The 24861-nt window shown below is 43.4% G+C and overlaps 1 protein-coding gene across 5 annotated transcripts in view; it reads right to left on the reverse strand.

Moving 5' to 3' along the window:
* Positions 1-776: 776 nt before the first annotated feature.
* The window catches only part of IRAK2 (interleukin 1 receptor associated kinase 2), a 56848-nt gene continuing 32763 nt past the window's right edge, over positions 777-24861 (reverse strand). Inside the window, exons 8-13 of one of the 5 annotated variants that reach the window (XM_061618511.1) lie at positions 13700-13809; positions 12317-12512; positions 10862-10924; positions 4201-4401; positions 2204-2708; positions 777-1068 (exon numbers count right to left, since the gene is read on the reverse strand). In XM_061618511.1, the coding sequence (XP_061474495.1) occupies positions 959-1068; positions 2204-2708; positions 4201-4401; positions 10862-10924; positions 12317-12512; positions 13700-13809 (1185 nt within the window). In that variant the 3' untranslated portion in view covers positions 777-958. Of the gene's footprint in view, positions 1072-1264; positions 1413-2195; positions 2709-4200; positions 4402-10861; positions 10925-12316; positions 12513-13699; positions 13810-24861 lie in introns of those variants that run through there. The other 4 variants (XM_061618510.1, XM_061618513.1, XM_061618512.1 and 1 more) reach the window with 4 other exon arrangements.

Genomic DNA, 24861 nt, shown 5'->3' on the forward strand with positions numbered 1-24861 from the left:
GTGCATCTCCATAGGAGGCCTGTATGCATACATCTGAACTGCACTTCAAGGTGATACTGATAGTACATTGGCTGGGATGTGTGACTAGGGTACATGTTGGTATCTAGTGGGGTATGGCTAGCTAGGCACCTTCATGTATTCGGTACCCACAGAGTTGGTGAGTTAGCCAGTTTAAAACCATGGGCAAGAGCAGACAACAAAATACAGCCTGTAGACAGTACAGACAAACAGTGCAAATATTCCATATTGTTCAGCTTATACAATTCCTAAAGAACGATGCTCCCCCTTTCCTTTTCTGTGTTTCCCTTTAGCTTTAAAGAGTTGTCTACCAAAATACATTTTAATCACAGCCATAGTTATGAATACAATCTTCTTGACATTAGTCACCTCAAGTTAATGCTCCCCGATATAACGTTAACATATCTTTTTTCAATACATATCCAAGTTCACTTTTTAAAAATGCATTTTCCTTAGGTGCTACCAGGGCTGTGGAGTAGGTATGCCAGACCTTCAACTCCGACTCCTCTATTTTTCTACTGTCCGACTCCGACTCCTTCATAAATGGCAAATGTAGATTAACTAGTAATAACTGTAGTAAAATGGTAGCACAAGGCATTTCATCGCCACCACATGAATCCAGAGCTTGGAAAAGTTACTTTTTTGAACTACAACTCCCACGAGCCCAATCCCTGGGGCTGATGGGAGTTGTAGTTTAAAAAAATAACTTTTCCAAGCTCTGGATTCACGTGGTGGTGATGAAATGCCTTGTGCTACCATTTTATTACAGTAAATTTGTTATTACTAGTTAATATACATTTGCCATTTATGAAGGAGTCGGAATCGGTACATTTCTACCGACTCCGACTTCACCCAAAATTGCTCACGATTCCGATTCCATGACTCCGACTCCACAGCCCTAGGTGCTACTGCTAAGAAAGTTTCATTTTCTGAAGTTGAGTTACACTGAATCTTCAAAGAGTTCACAACTATTTATCTTATTTTCTTCATACAATAAAAATTGTTCCATCATCTTTTTCTTTTTATCGTTGATTTTTATTTCTTTCACTGCTGCTGAAATACAAAGCAAACAAGCAATGTAAAATCATGGCACTGTATTCATTATTTGTAATCACTTCCAATGTATTGAGGTTAATAGCAAATCAAAAGTTACTTTGAACAAACTACAGGATGTTAAATTGTCTTTATAGGTTAACATTCTAACCCGTGAAGACAAGAATCGCTGAAAAGTATTTAGAGTAGGGATGGCTAACCTGTGGCTGTCCCAAAGTTGCTGAATTATAGCTCAAGATTAATCCTGGACCTTTGGTCATGCTGCCTGGGGCTGATGGGGGTTGCAGTAGAACAACATCTGGAAGGCCACAAGTTAATCACCCCTGATCTAGAGAAATCTCCTATAAAAGGATGAAATAGTAAATGGATTGTTGTTGTTTTTATGTGCCTTCAAGTCAATTAGGACTTATGGCGACCCTATGAATCAGTGACCAATAGCATCTGTCATGAACCACTCTGTTCAGATCTTGTAAGTTCAGGTCTGTGGCTTCCTTTATGGAATCAATCCATCTCGTTTGGGCTATAAATGGACTAGATATGTATATTATAAATCCATCAGTCCTCTTCTATCTTAAAGATATACAGTGGTCAGTGTATGATAATGTGTCAAGGACAGTCTTAAATTCCAGGCACACCTGATGCACATCCAGTTCAAATAGTTCTTTTGGAAGATCTGGAATCCAATGTAGAGAACAAAGATGGGAGATGTGTGCCACTATTCTAGGTTACAAGTTTGTAGTGTCCACACAGTCTTAGGAACCCAAAACATGCAAACCCAAATCTTTAGTGGAAATGCAGCCCCATCCAAAATATGTTGTATGCCTATCACTTGAGTGAGCATATTCTCCAAACTCACCTTTACCATGAAGGGTTTCAGACAACTCCCTGTAACTAAGCCTAAACATGTGCATCTGAAACAACTGCATATTCCTTCCCTATTTACCCCTACCTCCACTTCTCTCCCCTTCCTCTGGTTTCCCTTGTGGCCATTTTTAGATTGTGAGGTCTTCGGGGCAGGGACCACCCGCTTGCATTCTGTAATCTGCCATGCACACTAATGGAATTATTCTTATTAATAATAAATGTTCATAATTTTCCTCCTCCAAAGAATACTTAAAAGTTACCTGGTTACCTTGTGAAGTACAGGTAATGCCAGCGTTTTCTGTATTTGTATGTGATGAAGTCATTCTATTTGAGGAAGCAGTTGCTTCTAGTGATTCATTCCTATTACAGTCTATATTTTTTGCTGTGAAGTCACTGATGTATTTTGGATTATTTCCCAGAGGCTTTGTGGGAGAAATGTTTTCTTGATTTGGAGAACCATTGCTTGGTGGTTGGCAGGCAGCATCCTCCACAGGGTTCCACGAAAAGTTACTTGATTCATCCGACTCACAAGGGACCCGTAACATCTGCCCAGAGCATGTGTCAGGAATCATGACTCTCATCAAAGGTTGAATCAAATCTGCACAGTTCAAAGAGTTGGGATTCACTCTGTCTGATAAACTACAATTGAAGGGACTGGCTGGCTCATCATTGGTTTCTTCTGGAGTATTGACAGAGAGTCCAATATATCTGCTCCCCTCTGGCATTTTCTGACATTGTATTTGATGATCTGCCATTTCCATAATTTCATGCACCTATTTTTTTTAACAGCAATGTTAAAACAGCTCATTCAGATTTTTTTCACTAAAAGAAAACTGTTTTCTTCAACATTAGGCACACACTCTTAAGTAAACAGAGAAGGGGAAAGAATAACTATGTCACAACCCTTCATGCATTCTTGCAATACACACACTACGTATGTGAAAGGGGGTGGGACTGTGCCTGCTGGCTCCACCCTAGCATTGCATGCTCTGCTGGCCTCATTGCTGACACAACATCCATGATATGGAAAGTCTGCAAAGGGGTACCTACGCATGTACAGGAAACTCTCTGATCTCACAAAGTGCCTTCAGTTGTGGGTGTGTAGGTGTCTCTTTACAGATGTACTGCTAAACACACGGACATCAGAGGCACAGGAGCAGCAGTTCAGAGGCGAAGCCAGGAAGGTGCAATCTCACTCCCCTTGATGTGGGGTTCCTCATTCCTACCCACCTCTGCATGAAAAGGGGTCTCATTTATTGATGAACCCTGAGGGCTGATATTCTAGCAACAGCTTTCCAGTGTAATGTTGGGAGGAGAACCTAGGCACCAGCAAGACAGTCTTCATATCCACTGCTGCAGTGATGTTTGGCCCCTGCCTAGGTCTGTTGACTGCAATCCTTTATAGAGGTAAGGTCTGCTCACCATACAAAAAAAACCAGGTACAATCCTACATACACCTTTTCTACAAAGAACTAAGACACATTTTATGCAGCACCATGGTGCTTACTGTGCTAAACGTGCATAAAATGTAAGAAAACATGAAGTAGACATGCTCCCCCTGCACGTGTCTACAAAATGTAAGGAGAGATGTGTGGTAACAAGGAACAGGACCTTCCTAGTCATGGTGCCACACCTTTAGGACCTTTCCCCTCCTCTCCGTTAGACTCTCTCTGACGGTCTGTAGAAAGAATCTGGTTGTGTATACACTATATTTAACTATATTCCCCCAAAGAGTCCTGGGAACTGTAGTTTGTTACGGGTGTTAGGAATTGTAGATCTCTGTGTGTGTGTGTGCTACAATTCCCAAGATTCTTTGGGGAAGTCATGTGCTTTAGATGTATGTGGAGACATAGCCCCTGAAAGCATAGCTCTTTTCTGCTGCTTTTAATAGGCTTAGATGCTACTGTCAGGTTTGTTTTCTGTTGCTGGCCATTTCATCTGTTGTAATTTTTCATGATTTTATTACAACTGATATTTTATTTATTCTATGAGACACCTCATGAGTCTTTTGATTAAGAAGCTGGGAATAAATAACAATCTCTTGAAGTCTGGAGATACATTTGTGGCCACACCAGGATACTGGTGGTGTCAAATACATCATGAATCAACTCAGTTTGCATTAATTGGCTCACCCGCCAACCATTTGCCAGATGCAGGATGCTAGCAGGACACAGACCTGTTCTACTCTGTTGTACAGCTATAGGATTACAGAGCGAAGCTTTGCTGTTGAAACAGGAGGTGGGCTGAGAAGAGAGGTACACATACCTCTGCCATTTTAGCATTCTTTTTCCTCAGACAAACACAAGAAGCAGTGGCCAACCAAACAGCTGTCATTGCTGGTAAGTGAACTGCGTGCTTGTCTTGATATTTGCGACATATTTCTGTGGCAGCAAGTCGTTCAAAGGTTCTCTCCTTAGAACAGGATAGTTCTTTTGCCGCTTGAATTTCATCAAGGAGGACATCTTTCTGTTGAAGAAAAAGATTGGGAGAAATGCAGATGCTCTGTCCCTTGTGTATAAGAGCAAAATGAAGTTGGCCAACTCATTCAGTTGGAAGGACTGCATCAAAATTATGTAATGAAGCAGAGGATAGTGTTCATATTTAATCTGCATATAATTAAGACAGATTGTACAAAAATGACAATATTGTGAGATCTGAAAGTCCTTGCTAAAAAGGGCAGCTTCAGCCTTCCTGAAACACAACCACAAGCTCTGTTTCCCTAGGTTAAAGAAAGGTCAGGCTGTTCTAGGTGGGAAAACAACAAACACAAAAGACTTGCCTGGAAGGCGCAGCCCCTTGCTGAGATTAAAAGCAGCCAAAAGCTTAAACAGCCCCGCCCCTCGCTCAGGAAGGAAGCCTGAGAGAATACTAAAGAGTTAAGCCCCAGCTGATAGCCATCAGCCTCAAGTAACACATCATTGGCTGGCAGCAGTAGCTGGGAGGAACCAGCCACACATATAAAGTCAGAGCACCCTAGCGAGGGAGCCTGCTCCACTAGCTAGAGGGAGCCCCAGCTGACGAAGCGTCAAGGCGAGTTAAGCAGCAGAGCGAGTTCGGCAGCAGGGCGAGGAGGCCAGGGCCCCCCACTCTGCCCGTCTGTTCCCTGACCTCAACTAAACCGCAGTCTCCAACCCATTGACGTAATAAACCTTAAACAAAACTATGCAGGTAAAAAGCCAGCAGGCGTGTGGGGGCTTTCCAGTGTTTTGCACTGCCTGCAGCATGTACGACTATCTGCCTGTTGGACAGAAGTCGTGGGTATGCTCTCGGTGCAATGAGCTCCTGGCTCTCCGGGAACGACTTCATTTCCTTGAGGCCAAGGTGGCGGACCTGGAAAAGCTGAGAGAGGCAGAGAGGTGTGTGGAGGAGGCCTTCAGGGACGTTATAGCTGTGTCCCACTCCAACGATGATAGCTCTTCTGCTATCATGGACAACGATGGTCTCGGGGAAGGAGAGCATCCAGCTGAGGAAGAGGGAAACGATCCCTTAGAAGGGACCCATTCCTTGGGGGATGAGCAACTATCCTCTCGTGCCGAGGATATATCTCCAGGGGGTGGAGGGATCCTTGTAGTGGGTGATTCGATCATTAGGAACATAGACAGTGGGGTGTGTGATGGGCGTGTAGACTGCAAGGTGTTTTGCCTGCCTGGTGCGAAGGTTGCGGATATCGCCCGTCGTTTAGATAGTTTGGTAGACAGTGCTGGGGAGGAGTCAGTGGTCGTGGTGCACGTTGGCACCAACGACATGGGGAAATGCAGCCGTGAGGTCCTGGAAGCAAAATTTAGGTTGCTAGGTAGGATGCTGAAAGCCAGGACCTCCAAGGTGGCTTTCTCTGAAATGCTACCGGTTCCATGCGCAGGACCAGCCAGACAGGCCCAGCTTCGCAGTCTCAATGCGTGGATGAGACGATGGTGTCGGGTGGAAGGGTTTGGATTTGTTAGGCACTGGGGAACATTTTGGGACAAGCCGGGCCTGTACAAAAGGGACAGGCTCCACTTGAACCAGAATGGAACCAGACTGCTGGCACTTAAAATTAAAAAGGTGGCAGAGCAGCTTTTAAACTGACTGAGGGGGGAAACCCGACAGGAGCTGAGAAAGGTCCGGTTCGGAATAAACCTCCCCCCTGGGATAAAAACCAAAGAAATGATGAAATTTTAAAAGGGGTAGGCCTAGAAGTAGGCATTGTGAGAGCAGGGGCACAGGATATAAATTCAGAAGAGCAAAATTACCACAGGCCTAACCACAAGTGCCAAAGACACCTGTACGCTAATGCTAGGAGCCTGCGAACCAAGATGGGAGAACTGGAGTGCTTGGTCTTAGAGGAGAGCATTGATATAGTGAGCATAACGGAGACCTGGTGGAATGGAGAAAACCAGTGGGATACAGTTATCCCTGGATATAAACTATATCGGAAGGACAGGGAAGGACGTATTGGTGGCGGAGTCGCTCTATACGTGAAAGAAGGCATTGAATCCAGCAAGCTCGAAACCCCCAAAGAGGCAGACTCCTCCACAGAATCGTTGTGGGTGGTGATACCATGCCCCAGGAGGGACTTAATACTGGGAACGATCTATCGTCCCCCTGATCAAAATGCTCAGGGAGACCTTGAGATGAGATATGAAATTGAGGAAGCATCCAAACTAGGAAATGTGGTAGTAATGGGTGACTTCAACTACCCGGACATAGACTGGCTGCATATGTGTTCCAGTCATGACAAAGAAGCAAAGTTTCTAGATATTCTAAATGACTATTCCCTAGACCAGTTGGTCATGGAACCGACCAGAGGGACGGCAACCCTGGACTTAATCCTCAGTGGGGACCGGGACCTGGTGCGAGATGTACGTGTTGTTGAACCGATTGGGAGCAGTGACCACAGTGCTATTAAATTAAACATACATGTAACTGGCCAATTGCCAAGAAAATCCAACACGGTCACATTTGACTTCAAAAGAGGAAACTTCACAAAAATGAGGGGATTGGTAAAAAGAAAGCTGAAAAACAAAGTCCAGAGGGTCACATCACTCGAAAATGCTTGGAAGTTGTTTAAAAACACTATATCAGAAGCTCAACTGGAGTGCATACCGCAGATCATAAAAGGTACCGCCAGGGCCAAGAAGATGCCAGCATGGTTAACGAGCAAAGTCAAGGAAGCTCTTAGAGGCAAAAAGTCTTCCTTCAGAAAATGGAAGTCTTGTCCAAATGAAGAAAATAAAAAAGAACACAAACTCTGGCAAAAGAAATGCAAGAAGACAATAAGGGATGCTAAAAAAGAATTTGAGGAGCACATTGCTAAGAACATAAAAACCAACAACAAAAAATTCTATAAATACATTCAAAGCAGGAGACCATCTAGGGAGACAATTGGACCCTTGGATGATAAGGGAGTCAAAGGTGTACTAAAGAACGATAAGGAGATTGCAGAGAAGCTAAATGAATTCTTTGCATCTGTCTTCACAGTGGAAGATATAGGGCAGATCCCTGAACCTGAACTAACATTTGCAGGAAGGTATTCTGAGGAACTGAGACAAATAGTGGTAACGAGAGAGGAAGTTCTAAGCTTAATGGACAATATAAAAACTGACAAATCACCGGGCCCGGATGGCATCCACCCGAGAGTTCTCAAAGAACTCAAAGGTGAAATTGCTGATCTGCTAACTAAAATATGTAACTTGTCCCTTGGGTCCTCCTCCGTGCCTGAGGACTGGAAAGTGGCAAATGTAACGCCAATCTTCAAAAAGGGACCCAGAGGGGATCCCAGAAATTACAGGCCAGTTAGCTTAACTTCTGTCCCTGGGAAACTGGTAGAAAGTATTATTAAAGCTAGATTAACTAAGCACATAGAAGAACAAGCCTTGCTGAAGCAGAGCCAGCATGGCTTCTGCAAGGGAAAGTCCTGTCTCAGTAACCTATTAGAATTCTTTGAGAGTGTCAACAAGCATATAGATAGAGGTGATCCAGTGGACATAGTGTACTTAGACTTTCAAAAAGCGTTTGACAAGGTACCTCACCAAAGGCTTCTGAGGAAGCTTAGCAGTCATGGAATAAGAGGAGAGGTCCTCTTGTGGATAAGGAATTGGTTAAGAAGCAGAAAGCAGAGAGTAGGAATAAATGGACAGTTCTCCCAATGGAGGGCTGTAGAAAGTGGAGTCCCTCAAGGATCGGTATTGGGACCTGTACTTTTCAACTTGTTCATTAATGACCTAGAATTAGGAGTGAACAGTGAAGTGGCCAAGTTTGCTGACGACACTAAATTGTTCAGGGTTGTTAAAACAAAAAGGGATTGTGAAGAGCTCCAAAAAGATCTCTCCAAACTGAGTGAATGGGCGGAAAAATGGCAAATGCAATTCAATATAAACAAGTGTAAAATTATGCATATTGGAGCAAAAAATCTTAATTTCACATATACGCTCATGGGGTCTGAACTGGCGGTGACCGACCAGGAGAGAGACCTCGGGGTTGTAGTGGACAGCACGATGAAAATGTCGACCCAATTTGCGGCAGCTGTGAAAAAGGCAAATTCCATGCTAGCGATAATTAGGAAAGGTATTGAAAATAAAACAGCCGATATCATAATGCCGTTGTATAAATCTAGGTGCGGCCGCATTTGGAATACTGTGTACAGTTCTGGTCGCCTCATCTCAAAAAGGATATTATAGAGTTGGAAAAGGTTCAGAAGAGGGCAACCAGAATGATCAAGGGGATGGAGCGACTCCCTTACGAGGAAAGGTTGCAGCATTTGGGGCTTTTTAGTTTAGAGAAAAGGCGGGTCAGAGGAGACATGATAGAAGTGTATAAAATTATGCATGGCATTGAGAAAGTGGATAGAGAAAAGTTCTTCTCCCTCTCTCATAATACTAGAACTCGTGGACATTCAAAGAAGCTGAATGTTGGAAGATTCAGGACAGACAAAAGGAAGTACTTCTTTACTCAGCGCATAGTTAAACTATGGAATTTGCTCCCACAAGATGCAGTAATGGCCACCAGCTTGGACGGCTTTAAAAGAAGATTAGACAAATTCATGGAGGACAGGGCTATCAATGGCTACTAGCCATGATGGCTGTGCTCTGCCACCCTAGTCAGAGGCAGCATGCTTCTGAAAACCAGTTGCCGGAAGCCTCAGGAGGGGAGAGTGTTCTTGCACTCGGGTCCTGCTTGCGGGCTTCCCCCAGGCACCTGGTTGGCCACTGTGAGAACAGGATGCTGGACTAGATGGGCCACTGGCCTGATCCAGCAGGCTTTTCTTATGTTCTTATGAAAGACTGCTATGGATTGGTTATGCGTTATTTGCTAATCCAGAGGGAAGTTAGGTATCCAATATATGAATGGAACACCAAACCCCTGCCAAGCTGTCGCCACCAAGGGGCACACATGGGTATTCCTCTTCCTTTTGTCGGTCTATCCTACTTTCTAGTTTTGTTTTCTTCTTTTGTCAGTCTGTTCTACTTTTTTCAGACTTTTGGGATTGAAGGGAGCTTCAGGACTGGCTCCCTTCCCCCTTGTTCCACGAGTGTGTTGCGGAAAGGGAGGAGATTGAAACCAGTGGATCCAACGTGCCCCTTGATCTGCCCCTGACATACACCCTTGCTGCTTTTGCCAGTGGAACACTGATGCTAGAGCACTAAGAGTGGCAAAGTTGACCATGCCTACTGTGGAGAAGTTTGCAAGGGCAGCCCTCTCTCTCTACAGGTGGAAAGGGAGATTGGCTCTTTCCTATTGCCCCTGAGGTGCTCCTTCCAGGGACATAGGATTCCCCTTTGTTTTATTGATTGGTCCCCCAAATCATTTTTCAAATACTTTTGGCTGGGAAGGGCCACAAATACTTACACAGCATGTAAAATTAAGATAGTATACTTTTTTTTAGTTTAGTTTACTAAGTATATGTACAGAAAACATGGTAAATCAGGTGCAAATCACCAATTCAGAACAGCATAAAAATTCTCTTGAAAACCTACTGTGATGTTCCACACTTTTATGTTAAAACGTATGTATTTGTATTATGTTGTTTATGGTAAGTGGGTTTTATTAGAATGATTAAGATAAGTGGTGAGTGTTGGGAGGGGGGAATGAGTGAGATAGAATGTTGGTGCAGACTGGTTTGTGATTGGCTGAGAGTTTATTTTGAGTGTTTGGCAGTTAAACAGGCGGATGGGGGGGTTGATTTGGAAGGAAGAGGGTAGGAAGAGTGCTTGTATGTGGGTAGTTAGGCAGGTCGTCATTATTGGTGTTTAGAGCAATTTAATGAGTGTACTTCTTCCAGAAGTAAAGAATATTTATTTGTAACCACACGCTTAAGAACCTGAGCACAAAATATTCTTATATTCAAATCTGTTATTTAATAAATCACTTTGGTTCAAAATATGCCTGGTTATTCGGCCAGCTACTATAATACACATAATGAGTGATAAAAATATAAACAAGTGTTGTGCAACAGTATCAAATGGTGGCACCGAAATTACCTCAGAGTACAGTAGCAGGTTAAGGAAGCAAACCCATAGCTGCAATCTTAAGAAAAGATACAAAGAGGCACGGGGGGTGAGGCTTGCCTGTAACCCTGGTGGGTATAGCTAGGGCTGTGGAAATAAAGCAGCACTGCTATGTAAAAGTGTATTTGGAGAGAAATACATAATGTGCCCCTTCATCTATTTCAGATGAGGAGGAGGGTGGTGAGTGAGCAGAGAGGTGAAGGCATGACACCTACATCATTGGGCTTTGTATGGGGTCTGTATGCAATACTAGTTGTTTGTTTGTTTGATGCGACAGCCCCATGTGTAGCAGCAAATAAGACTTGGCACATATCGCAAAACTGATCTGCATAGAAAAACCGATTTTGGCACAACAATTGTATTCTTTGGACCAAGGTGAGGACCTCCTATCTGGAGTGACCCCGCTTCAGCCACCAACACACAAATACGGAGATGTAACTTACCAGAAAAAGAGGATGCCTTCCTTCATCCATTGCCTTCATGCCAGTCAGTATCTCTGCTAAAACCTTACAAACATCGTTTTTATAATTACATTTCCTCCCTCATTAGAATGGATTATTCCTTAAAATCAACAGAATATTAGTATTTGTTCTCTGTGCTCAATAGTAATGCCAATTAAGCAGAAATTCATTTCAGTGACTGCAATTACTATATTCAGGGCTGTGTACATTGCGCACTAGAAAAGAAAAAAGCCTGAATAGAGGTAAGCAAATAAATTCAGAGTCTGGAAAAATTAAATTCTGTGATTTGTATAAACAATGCCAAATTGCAGAAACGTATCGTCTGTTGCCTAACGTATTCTGGTTCTGGCAGCCAGAGCCAAAACCAGGAAGGGCACTGAAAACCCACCTCTGTAATACTGACAATTCTTGCTTAGCCCCATTCATGACCTCACCAAGCATCGCCTCCACTTTTAGCCTATCTTCACAATGACTGATATTAGAAATGATTAAAATTAATCAAACCCATGATCCAGCTTCCCCCATTGGCACAGAGCTCTACACACTCATACAGCAGCAAACAATGGGAGTGGACTCTTACATGGCACTATAAAACCTTTCCTCCCACCCCCTTGAGCTCCATTCCTTTACCAGATATGTACAGAACTGGATTCACTGCAGCACACTCAGCCATTACCTTCAATGGGAGTCCCATCTGCTGCTACTATAGAGAAATTCAATAGCCCTGACCTTCCCCCAGGGTCCTTGCAACGCAGCTCCACTGCCTGCATCCAACCAAGGACATGACATATAAACAAATGGTGCTACCTTAAACTGCGTCAAAACTGTAGCTCTGTAGTAGAGCATCTGCATTGCATATAGAAAGTCCCAGGTTCCATCCTTGGCACTCCAGGTAGGACTGGGAATGTTCTCTGTCTGAAACTATGGAGAGCCATTGCCAATCAATGTGGACCATTGTGCTTCAACCTTCCCCATCTGTGGTCAGACTACAGCTCCCATCAACCCCAACCAGCTTAGCCGATGGCCAAAGAGTTGGAATGCAACAACATCTGGGGACCCAAGGTTGAAGAACAGTGATGTAGACAACACTGAGATATATGAGCCAGTGCTCAGACTCAGGATAAGGCAGTTTTCTGTGTTCCTAAGCATTACCTACTCTGATTCACAACTCCTAGATTTCCAGCAGAGATCTTTCCCAGCCCTTTTATCAAAATCCTTTTCACTAGAGACGCCTGCAACAGAATCTGGGATTTCTGCCTGCAGAATGTTCTATCACTGATCTATGACCCAATCCATAATTCTCCAGGCTCAGGTATTGTTTGAAAATAAATATATTGAAAATATACTAATCCATTTGGAGGAAGCAATAAATGACAATCATGTCAATGAAACCTTGCCAAACTGTTGATAATGAGGGTCATAAGGTGGGTAACTTACTATTCCACAACCAAATATGTCCACTTTTTCTGTTAACTGCCCATGCCTCACAAAATCCTCTGGGAAGTAAGCAAGAGAAGCTTGCAAGACTTTGGTTTTCATCACAGCATGCTCAGATTTTTTCTCCACAGGATGCAACCTGAGACCAAAATGTCCAAGTTGTGGTACAAAGTTTTCATCCAGCAAGACATTGGAACTGTGTGAGAGAGACAAGTAGAAACAAAAGTTCAGCTACAACACTGGTCTTCAACTAGTTGGTTGGGACCCACTACTCATTGCATCGCAAGGTGGGTCACAACAACAGCCCGACAGCTATACAAATATATGGTAAAAAAGAAAGAAACTGGCCCCCAAATGCATGCTTGGGCTAACAGTGGGTCTCAGTTCTGAAAATGTTGAAGACTACTGAGCTACAAAAAATAGCAGCCTTTTATACCTCAAAGTAGCTTGGGATTATGTACACTAATTGAATAATGCTTCTCATAGAAAAGGAGTGTCCTAGCAAAGTTATAATGCTGAAAAGGCATATTGAGGCATTAATTATGCCAATATTATCAGGCTGCAGTATTTTATGTACTATATCATGTATTATATCCTTCCACTATTAGTTTTAGGGCAAAGAAACTACTCAGAGAATGCATACTGTCAGACTTGTATCCTAAGGTAATGTGAAACTAGCTGGGTATTTGTAGCAAGAACTGGTGGCCAGAAGGGCATTATCCTTCTGGCATCTACCAATTCTCCTCTGTAAATGGCCCCTGGTCATTTCCCCCTCAGCTGGGCTTACTTTTGGCTGGGATAGAAATAGGCCAAAACCACCAGGGAATGATCAGAGAGTGGCAAAGGATTACCACCACCGCCACTCTACCTGCTGATTCCCCACTGCAAAATGCTCCCTCAGTCAGCCAAATGAGGTGGACATGGGTCCTTATGTTTGTCTAATGACATGAGCTCTTTATTTATAGGTACACTAATTTATGATAAATTTGTTCTAATGTTAAATTTCCAGTCTCAGCGACAGAAAGTAGTATTTCAAAGTAGAAGACAACAGCAAGTCCCAATAGGTGCAAAAAGACATCTAATCCTGTCACAAGCACTTGTCAAGCTTACTGCTCTTAAATATAGCTTAATTACAACTGTAGCAACAAGCAAAAGACACTGTTTTTCCACAAATAGTCTGCCGTCATGCATACTTTTCTACCCTAACAACCATTCATGAACTGAAATGGCACAACCAATTTTATTCTTGTCCAGGGTTATTTCCATCTTGCAGCAGCTGAAGAAATACAAAATCTTTAACCAACTGAAAATGTTCACCAGTTAATTAAAAATATCTCATAATGGCATAAAGAAGAGAATGATGTTTTAAAGTAAACTCCCCACCTTTTCACATTTCCATGAATAATTCCTAAGTGATGTAAATGTTGAATGGCTTGAATGAGTCCCAGAGAAATTTTGATGCGACTTTCCCACATTAATGGTTCAGAACCATCCTGCAACAGAAAAGAAAGTGACTCTTTGAAGGAGTAGGTTGGATTACCATCAATGCACTTTTCTCTGGGTAGAAACACACTCACTGTTCTGCCGGTTCCAGTGCATCTCCACCTCTCTCTTCTGAAAACGGGCACACGACAATAGACATACCCCACCCCTTTTTACTATAAAACCTGGTGGGAGCAGCTTGAGTGCATTGCTTTTTTTAAAAACAGCTTCAAAGACATTTCGCAACTGATCGGCAGATCAACCCGTTCCCCCTCCGGGTATGGCTAATGTAAACACTTTGTTCTGCTGACTAGTGTGTTTACAGCCTCGAGCAGTAAACAATAAAACTTTCTACTGGCCCAAATGTTCTAATAGTTGGACAATTAAACCTCATGCTGGCTCAGTGCAGGATTCAAATAATTCATAGGACTGAAGAAAATTGTTTCTCTCATTTAAAATACACATGCTTGACCCTGTACTCTGTTCTAACAGGGACTCATCTGATTGTTATGAAAATAACAGGCAACCATGTTGAGTTAGTAGGGAAAAATTCTAAAGGTAATACCAGTGCAATACTTTATATTACCCTCCTCTTCGGATGCACACCTTAACGTGGTGAGGGGGTTTGAGTGTAATGAAGAAGCTGAGAGCAATGCCGTCAGGAGCCTAGACCAAGAGGCTAGACTCCTACCAGGGGCACCCAAGGTGGAATGGTCAAAGCTGAAACACCAGACTAAGATGCATCCAAACTCAGAGGAAGGCAATGGTACACCACCTCTGAATATCTCTCACCACAAAAACCCTATGAACAGAGTATCCAAAATGCAACACGAGAGAGTGCTGGAAGATGAGATCCCCAGGTCAGAAGGCACTCACCAAGCTACTGGGGAAGAACAAAGGACAAGTACAAGTAGCGCTGTGACTAATGACGCAGCTGGGTCAAAGCCAAAAGGAAGCCCAGAGGCTGATGCGCACAGGTGCGAAAGGAGAGTCCGGAGTTGTACGACGCACACAATAGGAACATGGAATGTGAGAAGCATGAACCAGGGAACGTTAGAACTTGTCAAGCAAGAAATGGAACGCATCAACATTACAATACTTTGTGTGAGCGAACTAAAATGGATGGGAATGGGACATTTCCAATCAGCCAACTACAAAATATTTTATGCAGGAAATGAGAAATTAAGAAGAAATGGGGTTGCTTTAATAGTGAGAAGTGATGTAGCAAGACCAATTAGGAGCTACAACGCAAGGTCTGAGCGAGTGATATCAATGAGATTAAATGGGAAACCTATCAATACAACCATCATCCTAGTCTATGTTCCAACGGCAAACGCAGAAGAAGAGGAATTGGAGAGATTTTACGCAGAAGTACAGGAAGAAATTGATCACACACCAAAACAAGATGTGCTGATAATCATGGGGGATTGGAATGCAAAAGCAGGGAACAGAGAGGAATTAGGAATTGTGGGGAAATGGGGCCTAGCAGACAGAAATGAAGCAGGAGAAAGACTTATTGAATTCTGTGAAGCCAATAATTTGTTTCTTGCAAACACATTTTTTGAACAACCGAAAAGATGACTGTACATGTGGACATCACCAAATGGTCAATATAGGAATCAAATTGATTATATAATTGGTAGCAGAAGATGGAGAAGTTCCATACTTTCTGCAAAAACAAGACCAGGAGCAGACTGCGGTACAAATCATGAACTGGTCGTATCGAAAATCAGAGTAAAGCTGAAGAACAACAACAAAGCAATCATAATGCCAAAATACAATTTAAATAACATCCCAGAAGCATATAAAGATCAAATAAGGAACAGGTTTGAGGCTTTAAACTTAGTTGACAGAGAACCAGAAGAAGTATGGAATGAAGTCAGAGACATTATCAGAAAAGAATTCAAAAAGACAATACCTCTAGTTAAAAAGAGAGAAAGACCTCAATGGATGACTGAAGGAACTCTTAAAATGGTTAAAGTCAGAAGGAAAGCAAAAGCAAAAGGAGATAGAAACACAGTCGGAACCCTAAATGCAACAATACAGCGACTAGTACGTAGGGACAAAGAGAACTATTACAATAGTTACTGAATAGAAATAGAAGAGGACAACAGAAAGGGTAGAACAAGAGCCCTATTCCAAAAGATTAGAGAAATGAAAGGGAAATTTAAACCAAGAGTAGGGATGTTGAATAATCAACAGGGGAACACACTGACTGACCAAGATGAAATAAAAGGAAGATGGAAGCAATACACTGAAGAACTTTATAAAAGAGATGCCAGGATGAAAGATTCATTCACGGAGGAACCATATGATGAAGAACCAGAAATTTTAGAATGTGAGGTGAAAGCTGCTCTTAAAATACTTGGAAGAAACAAATCGCCAGGAATAGATGGCATACCAATAGATTTGCTACAAGCTACTGAGACTGAATCAGTCCAAATTTTGACTAAAATCTGTCAAGAAATATGGAAAACTAAAGAATGGCCCACAGACTGGAAGCGTTCCATATACATCCCAATTCCAAAGAAAGGGGATCCCAGGGAATGCAGTAATTATCGAACTATTGCCTTAATATCCCATGCAAGTAAAGTAATGCTCAACAAAGGCTCTTACCATATATGGAGCGAGAAATGCCAGACGTCCAAGATGGATTTAGAAAGGGAAGAGGCACCAGAGATCATATCGCAAACATACGTTGGATAATGGAACGGAGCAAGGAATTTCAGAAGAAAATCACCCTGTGCTTTATAGATTACAGCAAAGCCTTTGACTGTGTAGATTATGAAAAACTATGGAATGCTTTAAAATGCCACAGCATCTGATTGTTCTGATGCGCAACCTATACTCTGCACAAGAGGCTACAGTAAGGACAGAATATGGAGAAACCAATTGGTTCCCCATCGAAAAGGGTGTGAGACAGGGGTGTATTTTATCACCCTATTTATTTAATCTATACGCAGAACATATCATACGGAAAGCAGGATTGGACCAAGAGGAAGGAGGTGTGAAAATTGGAGGGAGAAATAGCAATAATTTAAGATATGCAAACAATACCATACTACTAGCAGAAACCAGTAATGATTTGAAACGAATGCTGATGAAAGTCAAAGAGGAAAGCACAAAAACAGGACTACAGCTGAATGTCAAAAAGACTAAAGTAATGGCAACAGAAGATTTATGTAACTTTAAAGTTGACAATGAGGACATTGAACTTGTCAAGGATTATCAATACCTCGGCACAGTCATTAACCAAAATGGAGACAATAAGAAATCAGAAGAAGTCTAGGACTGGGGAGTGCAGCTATGAGAGAACTAGAAAAGGTCCTCAAATGCAAAGATGTATCACTGAACACCAAACTCAGGATCATTCAGACCATGGTATTGTCGATCTCTATGTACGGATGTGAAAGTTGGACAGTGAAAAAAGCGGATAAGAGAAAAATCAACTCATTTGAAATGTAGTGTTGGAGAAGAGCTTTGCGGATACCATGGACTGCAAAAAAGACAAATAATTGGGTGTTAGAACAAATTAAACCAGAACTATCACTAGAAGCTAAAATGATGAAACTGAGGTTATCATACTTTGGACACATAATGAGAAGACATGATTCACTAGAAGGAAGACCAAAGAAGAGATGGATTGATTCCATAAAGGAAGCCACAGACCTGGACTTACAAGATCTGAACAGGGTGGTTCATGACAGATGCTCTTGGAGGTCACTGATTCATAGGGTCGCCATAAGTCGTAGTCGACTTGGAGGCACATAACAACAACAACTTAATATTACACTGTTATTTTGGATCAATTAGCAGAACAGATTTCCAACATACTGAAGTACTTGGCCAGATTCTATAAGCTGGTATTGAGATAACTACACTGAGTGCGTCCAATGATTGGTTAGTCCCTATGGGATTTTTCAGTTTTTTCCTTTTATCAATAGATTTCTATGCCATATTACAACCTGCTTTTGAACATTCCCTCCCCATCTTGGGTGGCATGGTTGGGGGCTGCTAGTCTTCACAAAAGACAAGTCCAAGATTGCCCAGAATTAGTCATAAAGTTCTTTGGATTCTTAAACAACAATCAGAAGCTGACAGAAAAATCCTGCTCCGACTCATCTTGTAGCAGAAAATACTTTCTGCATGTAAAGTATCTGCAGCCTTTTCAATACCCACTGTAGATACACATAAGAACATAAGAACATAAGAAGAGCCTGCTGGATCAGGCCAGTGGCCCATCTAGTCCAGCATCCTGTTCTCACAGTGGCCAACCAAGTGCCTGGGGGAAGCCCACAAGCAGGACCCGAGTGCAAGAACACTCTCCCCTCCTGAGGCTTCCGGCAACTGGTTTTCAGAAGCATGCTGCCTCTGACTAGGGTGGCACAGCACAGCCATCACGGCTAGTAGCCATTGATAGCCCTGTCCTCCATGAATTTGTCTAATCTTCTTTTAAAGCCGTCCAAGCTGGTGGCCATTACTGCATCTTGTGGGAGCAAATTCCATAGTTTAACTATGCGCTGAGTAAAGAAGTACTTCCTTTTGTCTGTCCTGAATCTTCCAACATTCAGCTTCTTTGAATGTCCACGATTATTATGAGTATTATAATAATACTCATAGTAATAATTAGTAATAATACTAATCATAGTATTATGAGAGAGGGAGAAGAACTTTTCTCTATCCACTTTCTCAATGCCATGCATAATTTTATACACTTCTATCATGTCTCCTCTGACCCGCCTTTTCTCTAAACTAAAAAGCCCCAAATGCTGCAACCTTTCCTCGTAAGGGAGTCGCTCCATCCCCTTGATCATTCTGGTTGCCCTCTTCTGAACCTTTTCCAACTCTATAATATCCTTTTTGAGATGAGGCGACCAGAACTGTAGACAGTATTCCAAATGCGGCCGCACCATAGATTTATACAACGGCATTATGATATCGGCTGTTTTATTTTCAATACCTTTCCTAATTATCCCTAGCATGGAATTTGCCTTTTTCACAGCTGCCGCACACTGGGTCGACATTTTCATCATGCTGTCCACTACAACCCCGAGGTCTCTCTCCTGGTCGGTCACCGCCAGTTCAGACCCCATGAGCGTATATGTGAAATTAAGATTTTTTGCTCCAATATGCATAATTTTACACTTGTTTATATTGAATTGCATTTGCCATTTTTCCGCCCATTCACTCAGTTTGGAGATATCTTTTTGGAGCTCTTCCCAATCCCTTTTTGTTTTAACAACCCTGAACAATTTAGTGTCGTCAGCAAACTTGGCCACTTCACTGCTCACCCCTAATTCTAGGTCATTAATGAACAAGTTGAAAAGTACAGGTCCCAATACCGATCCTTGAGGGACTCCACTTTCTACAGCCCTCCATTGGGAGAACTGTCCGTTTATTCCTACTCTCTGCTTTCTGCTTCTTAACCAATTCCTTATCCACAAGAGGACCTCTCCTCTTATTCCATGACTGCTAAGCTTCCTCAGAAGTCTTTGGTGAGGTACCTTGTCAAACGCTTTTTGAAAGTCTAAGTACACTATGTCCACTGGATCACCTCTATCTATATGCTTGTTGACACTCTCAAAGAATTCTAATAGGTTAGTGGGACGGGACTTTTCCTTGCAGAAGCCATGCTGGCTCTGCTTCAGCAAGGCTTGTTCTTCTATGTGCTTAGTTAATCTAGCTTTAATAATACTTTCTACCAGTTTTCCAGGGACAGAAGTTAAGCTAACTGGCCTGTAATTTCTGGGATTCCCTCTGGGTCCCTTTTTGAAGATTGGCGTTACATTTGCCACTTTCCAGTCCTCAGGCACGGAGGAGGACCCGAGGGACAAGTTACATATTTTAGTTAGCAGATCAGCAATTTCACATTTGAGTTCTTTGAGAACTCTCGGGTGGATGCCATCCGGGCCCGGTGATTTGTCAGTTTTTATATTGTCCATTAAGCCTAGAACTTCCTCTCTCGTTACCACTATTTGTCTCAGTTCCTCAGAATCCCTTCCTGCAAATGTTAGTTCAGGTTCAGGGATCTGCCCTATATCTTCCACTGTGAAGACAGATGCAAAGAATTCATTTAGCTTCTCTGCAATCTCCTTATCGTTCTTTAGTACACCTTTGACTCCCTTATCATCCAAGGGTCCAATCGTCTCCCTAGATGGTCTCCTGCTTTGAATGTATTTATAGAATTTTTTGTTGTTGGTTTTTATGTTCTTAGCAATGTGCTCCTCAAATTCTTTTTTAGCATCCCTTATTGTCTTCTTGCATTTCTTTTGCCAGAGTTTGTGTTCTTTTTTATTTTCTTCATTCGGACAAGACTTCCATTTTCTGAAGGAAGACTTTTTGCCTCTAAGAGCTTCCTTGACTTTGCTTGTTAACCATGCTGGCATCTTCTTGGCCCTGGAGGTACCTTTTCTGATCTGCGGTATGCACTCCAGTTGAGCTTCTAATATAGTGTTTTTAAACAACTTCCAAGCATTTTTGAGTGATGTGACCCTCTGGACTTTGTTTTTCAGCTTTCTTTTTACCAATCCCCTCATTTTTGTGAAGTTTCCTCTTTTGAAGTCAAATGTGACCGTGTTGGATTTTCTTGGCAATTGGCCCTTTACATGTATGTTTAATTTAATAGCACTGTGGTCACTGCTCCCAATCGGTTCAACAACACGTACATCTCGCACCAGGTCCCGGTCCCCACTGAGGATTAAGTCCAGGGTTGCCGTCCCTCTGGTCGGTTCCATGACCAACTGGTCTAGGGAATAGTCATTTAGAATATCTAGAAACTTTGCTTCTTTGTCATGACTGGAACACATATGCGGCCAGTCTATGTCCGGGTAGTTGAAGTCACCCATTACTACCACATTTCCTAGTTTGGATGCTTCCTCAATTTCATATCTCCTCTCAAGGTCTCCCTGAGCATTTTGATCAGGGGGACGATAGATCGTTCCCAGTATTAAGTCCCTCCTGGGGCATGGTATCACCACCCACAACGATTCTGTGGAGGAGTCTGCCTCTTTTGGGATTTCGAGCTTGCTGGATTCAATGCCTTCTTTCACATATAGAGCGACTCCGCCACCAATACGTCCTTCCCTGTCCTTCCGATATAGTTTATATCCAGGGATAACCGTATCCCACTGGTTTTCTCCATTCTACCAGGTCTCCGTTATGCTCACTATATCAATGCTCTCCTCTAAGACCAAGCACTCCAGTTCTCCCATCTTGGTTTGGAGGCTCCTAGCATTAGCGTACAGGCACTTGTAAGCAGTGTCTCTCTTCAAGTGTCTTTGGCACTTGTGGTTTGGCCTGTGGTAATTTTGCTCTTCTGAATTTATATCCTGTGCCCCTGCTCTCACAATGCCTACTTCTAGGCCTACCCCTTTTAAAATTTCATCATTTCTTTGGTTTTTATCCCAGGGGGGAGGTTTATTCTGAACCGGACCTTTCTCAGCTCCTGTCGGGTTTCCCCCCTCAGTCAGTTTAAAAGCTGCTCTGCTACCTTTTTAATCTTAAGTGCCAGCAGTCTGGTTCCATTCTGGTTCAAGTGGAGCCTGTCCCTTTTGTACAGGCCCGGCTTGTCCCAAAATGTTCCCCAGTGCCTAACAAATCTAAACCCTTCCACCCGACACCATCGTCTCATCCACGCATTGAGACTGCAAAGCTGGGCCTGTCTGGCTGGTCGTGCGCGTGGAACCGGTAGCATTTCAGAGAAAGCCACCTTGGAGGTCCTGGCTTTCAGCATCCTACCTAGCAACCTAAATTTTGCTTCCAGGACCTCACGGCTGCATTTCCCCATGTCGTTGGTGCCAACGTGCACCACGACCACTGACTCCTCCCCAGCACTGTCTACCAAACTATCTAAACGACGGGCGATATCCGCAACCTTCGCACCAGGCAGGCAAAACACCTTGCGGTCTACACGCCCATCACACACCCCACTGTCTATGTTCCTAATGATCGAATCACCCACTACAAGGATCCCTCCACCCCCTGGAGATATATCCTCGGCACGAGAAGATAGCTGCTCATCCCCCAAGGAATGGGTCCCTTCTAAGGGATCGTTTCCCTCTTCCTCAGCTGGATGCTCTCCTTCCCCGAGACCATCGTTCTCCATGATATCAGGAGAGCTATCATCGCTGGAGTGGGACACAGCTATAACGTCCCTTGAGGCCTGCTCCACACACCTCTCTGCCTCTCTCAGCTTTTCCAGGTCTGCCACCTTGGCCTCAAGGAAATGAAGTCGTTCCCGGAGAGCCAGGAGCTCATTGCACCGAGAGCACACCCACGACTGCTGTCCAACAGGCAGATAGTCGTACATGCTGCAGGCGGTGCAAAACACTGGAAAGCCCCCACACGCCTGCTGGCTTCTTACCTGCATAGTTTTGTTTGAGGTTTATTATGTCAATAGGTTGGAGACTGTGGTTTAGTTGAGGTCAGGGAACAGAAGGGCAGAGTGGGGGGCCCTGGCCTCCTTGCCCTGCTGCTGAACTCACTCTGCTGCTTAACTCGCCTTGACACTTCGTCAGCTGGGGCTCCCTCTAGCTCGTGGAGCAGGCTCCCTCGCTAGGTGCTCTGACTTTATATGTGTGGCTGGTTCCTCCCAGCTACTGCTGCCAGCCAATTATGTGTTACTTGAGGCTGATGGCTCAACTATCAGCTGGGGCTTAACTCTTTAGTATTATCTCAGGCTTCCTTCCTTTGAAGGCAGGAAGGCAGGCTTCCTTCCTGAGAGAGGGGCGGGGCTGTTTAAGCTTTTGGCTGCTTTTAATCTCAGCAAGGGGCTGCGACTTCCAGGCAAGTCTTTTGTGTTTGTTGTTTTCCCACCTAGAACAACCTGACCTTTCTTTAACCTAGGGAAACAGAGCTTGTGGTTGTGTTTCAGGAAGGCTGAAGCTGCCCTTTTTAGCAAGAACTGAGCTGACTCTCTCCCTGTATGTATCGGTGGAGTTTCCTTTCTCCCCTTCTCTCCGACTGGAATTTAGCCTTATTTACAGTGTCCCCTGAAGTTTTCCTACTAGGGTGGTGTTGAACACTAGCTTTCTATAGGCTTCCTTCTCCTAGGATCTGTCTCCTAAGATATAGGTTCTTTCAGGATTTGGCTCCTAGCTCAGGGTGACCTTAGGCTGCCCTTATTGCTTATTTCTCTGAGCTGTTTTAATTCAATTAAATAATGGAATAAATGGGAGCTACTTACCCTCTTTTCGCTCTGCTGCTTAACTCGCCTTGACGCTTTGTCAGCTGGGGCTCCCTCTAGCTTGTGGAGCACGTTCAACACGTTTGAACTTGTTCCCTCCACACCACCCAATTACTCACAGGTCAATGACCTTTGGGAAAGGGCCGTAGCTCAGTGGCAGGGCATCTGCTTTACATGCAGAAAGCCCCAAGTTCAATCCCCAGTATCTCCAGGCAGGGCTAGGAATGTTCCCTGTTTGAAACCCTGGATGACTGCTGCCAGTCATTGTGGACAATTCTGAGCCAGATGGACCAATGGTTTGACTCTGACTCAGCATAAAGCAACTTCCTATTGTTACGATAAAGCAAGGTCATGGAGCCTGCTAAAACTACAATTCCCACCCCACACCCCTTCTTATGCGACTCGTCATGCAATGCAGAGGTATTGTGCGAAGGAAGAACAAGGACAGCTGTTGAGACACAAAATTAACTAAAGCTACTGCAGAAATGTTCTGCAGAAATGTTATCTTTTTCTTTGGCAGACTTCCCTCACCCACAGTGGATTCCATTGTTCGTTAGAAGGAGCCTTAGTTTTTCAGGGACAATTAGAAATATACATGCACGCGCGCACGCACACACACACACACACACAAGACTTTCAGACCCCTCCTTGGCAGAGAGGAAAAAGTCTTTTAAAACTGAGGCTTGAATCTAGTGAAGGAGGAGAAGGGGGGCCGAGGAAGATCAGAGCTCCAACACGTGTACTATGCTCTCAAGGAATGCATTGAGGGACTGCAGGAATAGAACCAGGGAGAGACTCTGGGTCTCGGTGCTAAACCTTGAGACCAAGAGATTCCTTCCTGGTTTTGGATCAGAGCTCCTCCACATAGCTTCAGCTGTATTCAGTTGCCCACTCAGGGCATAGGAGAGGTAATCAGTCCTACCTTTCACTTCTTATAGTAATAGGGTCCTTTCATTCCTTTAGTTTAAAGTTATGAATGGGTTAGGATATTAATGATTAATGCTGCCATGCACCCAAGTAATTGTGTAATGGTATTCTACTCTTTCTGTCAATAAAATCAAGCTTTGCTTTATTTTGGTCTGGACCTGCATTTCTTGGGATATATATACACACCATTTAGGCACACTTCAAGGCAAGGCGCTTGTTCTTATCCCTAGCAAAACATCCCCTCCTCTTAAGGAGGTGTGTTTCATGGGACATTGGGGCGGGAAGTTCACACACTCAAGTTCCCAAGAGCTCGTGTTGTAACACTATGTTCCTATGGCTGAGGCTACATACACATACCATTCATTTAAAGCACATTCCCCACCTGCTGCCCTGGGCAAAGAATTCTAGGAACTGTAGTTTACATCAAGTTATAATTCTCAATATTCTTAACAGTTCCCAGGACTCTTGGGGGGGTGTGATTTAAATGTATGGTATGTATGCAGCCTAAGAAGACTGTTAGAAAAGACAGACAAAAATGGCTCTTCATTCCACAAGAATGTGGGACAGCTTGCCCACTCAGCTTAATATAATTCATTCCACTCCATCTCAAAGGCTCTGAGGAGCACATGTATATATCTAATTACATTTAAAGGGGATGGAATTCTTGTTGAAAAGGAGGAGGTCCAACCTCTGGGTAATCTTCCTTCTCCTGGCTGGCCACTGGGGCCACAGTGTTCTTCCCTTCATTTCTACAGCCACAGCAACTGGCAACCTTTCTGGAAGGAACAGGGAAGAAGGCTCCCAGCAGCTGTTTGTCAAGCAGCTAGGGTTAGGGTGACATCCTCCACCCCACCCTGCTCCTGACAAGTAGCCCTTTGTCTTCTGGCCAGTGACTGCAGATAAAGTGTCCTTCTCATCTCTGCAGTCAGGGCATATAGTACAGGTATAGCTA

The sequence above is a fragment of the Rhineura floridana genome, chromosome 3, assembly GCF_030035675.1.
Source record: "Rhineura floridana isolate rRhiFlo1 chromosome 3, rRhiFlo1.hap2, whole genome shotgun sequence".
Lineage (NCBI taxonomy): Eukaryota > Metazoa > Chordata > Lepidosauria > Squamata > Rhineuridae > Rhineura > Rhineura floridana.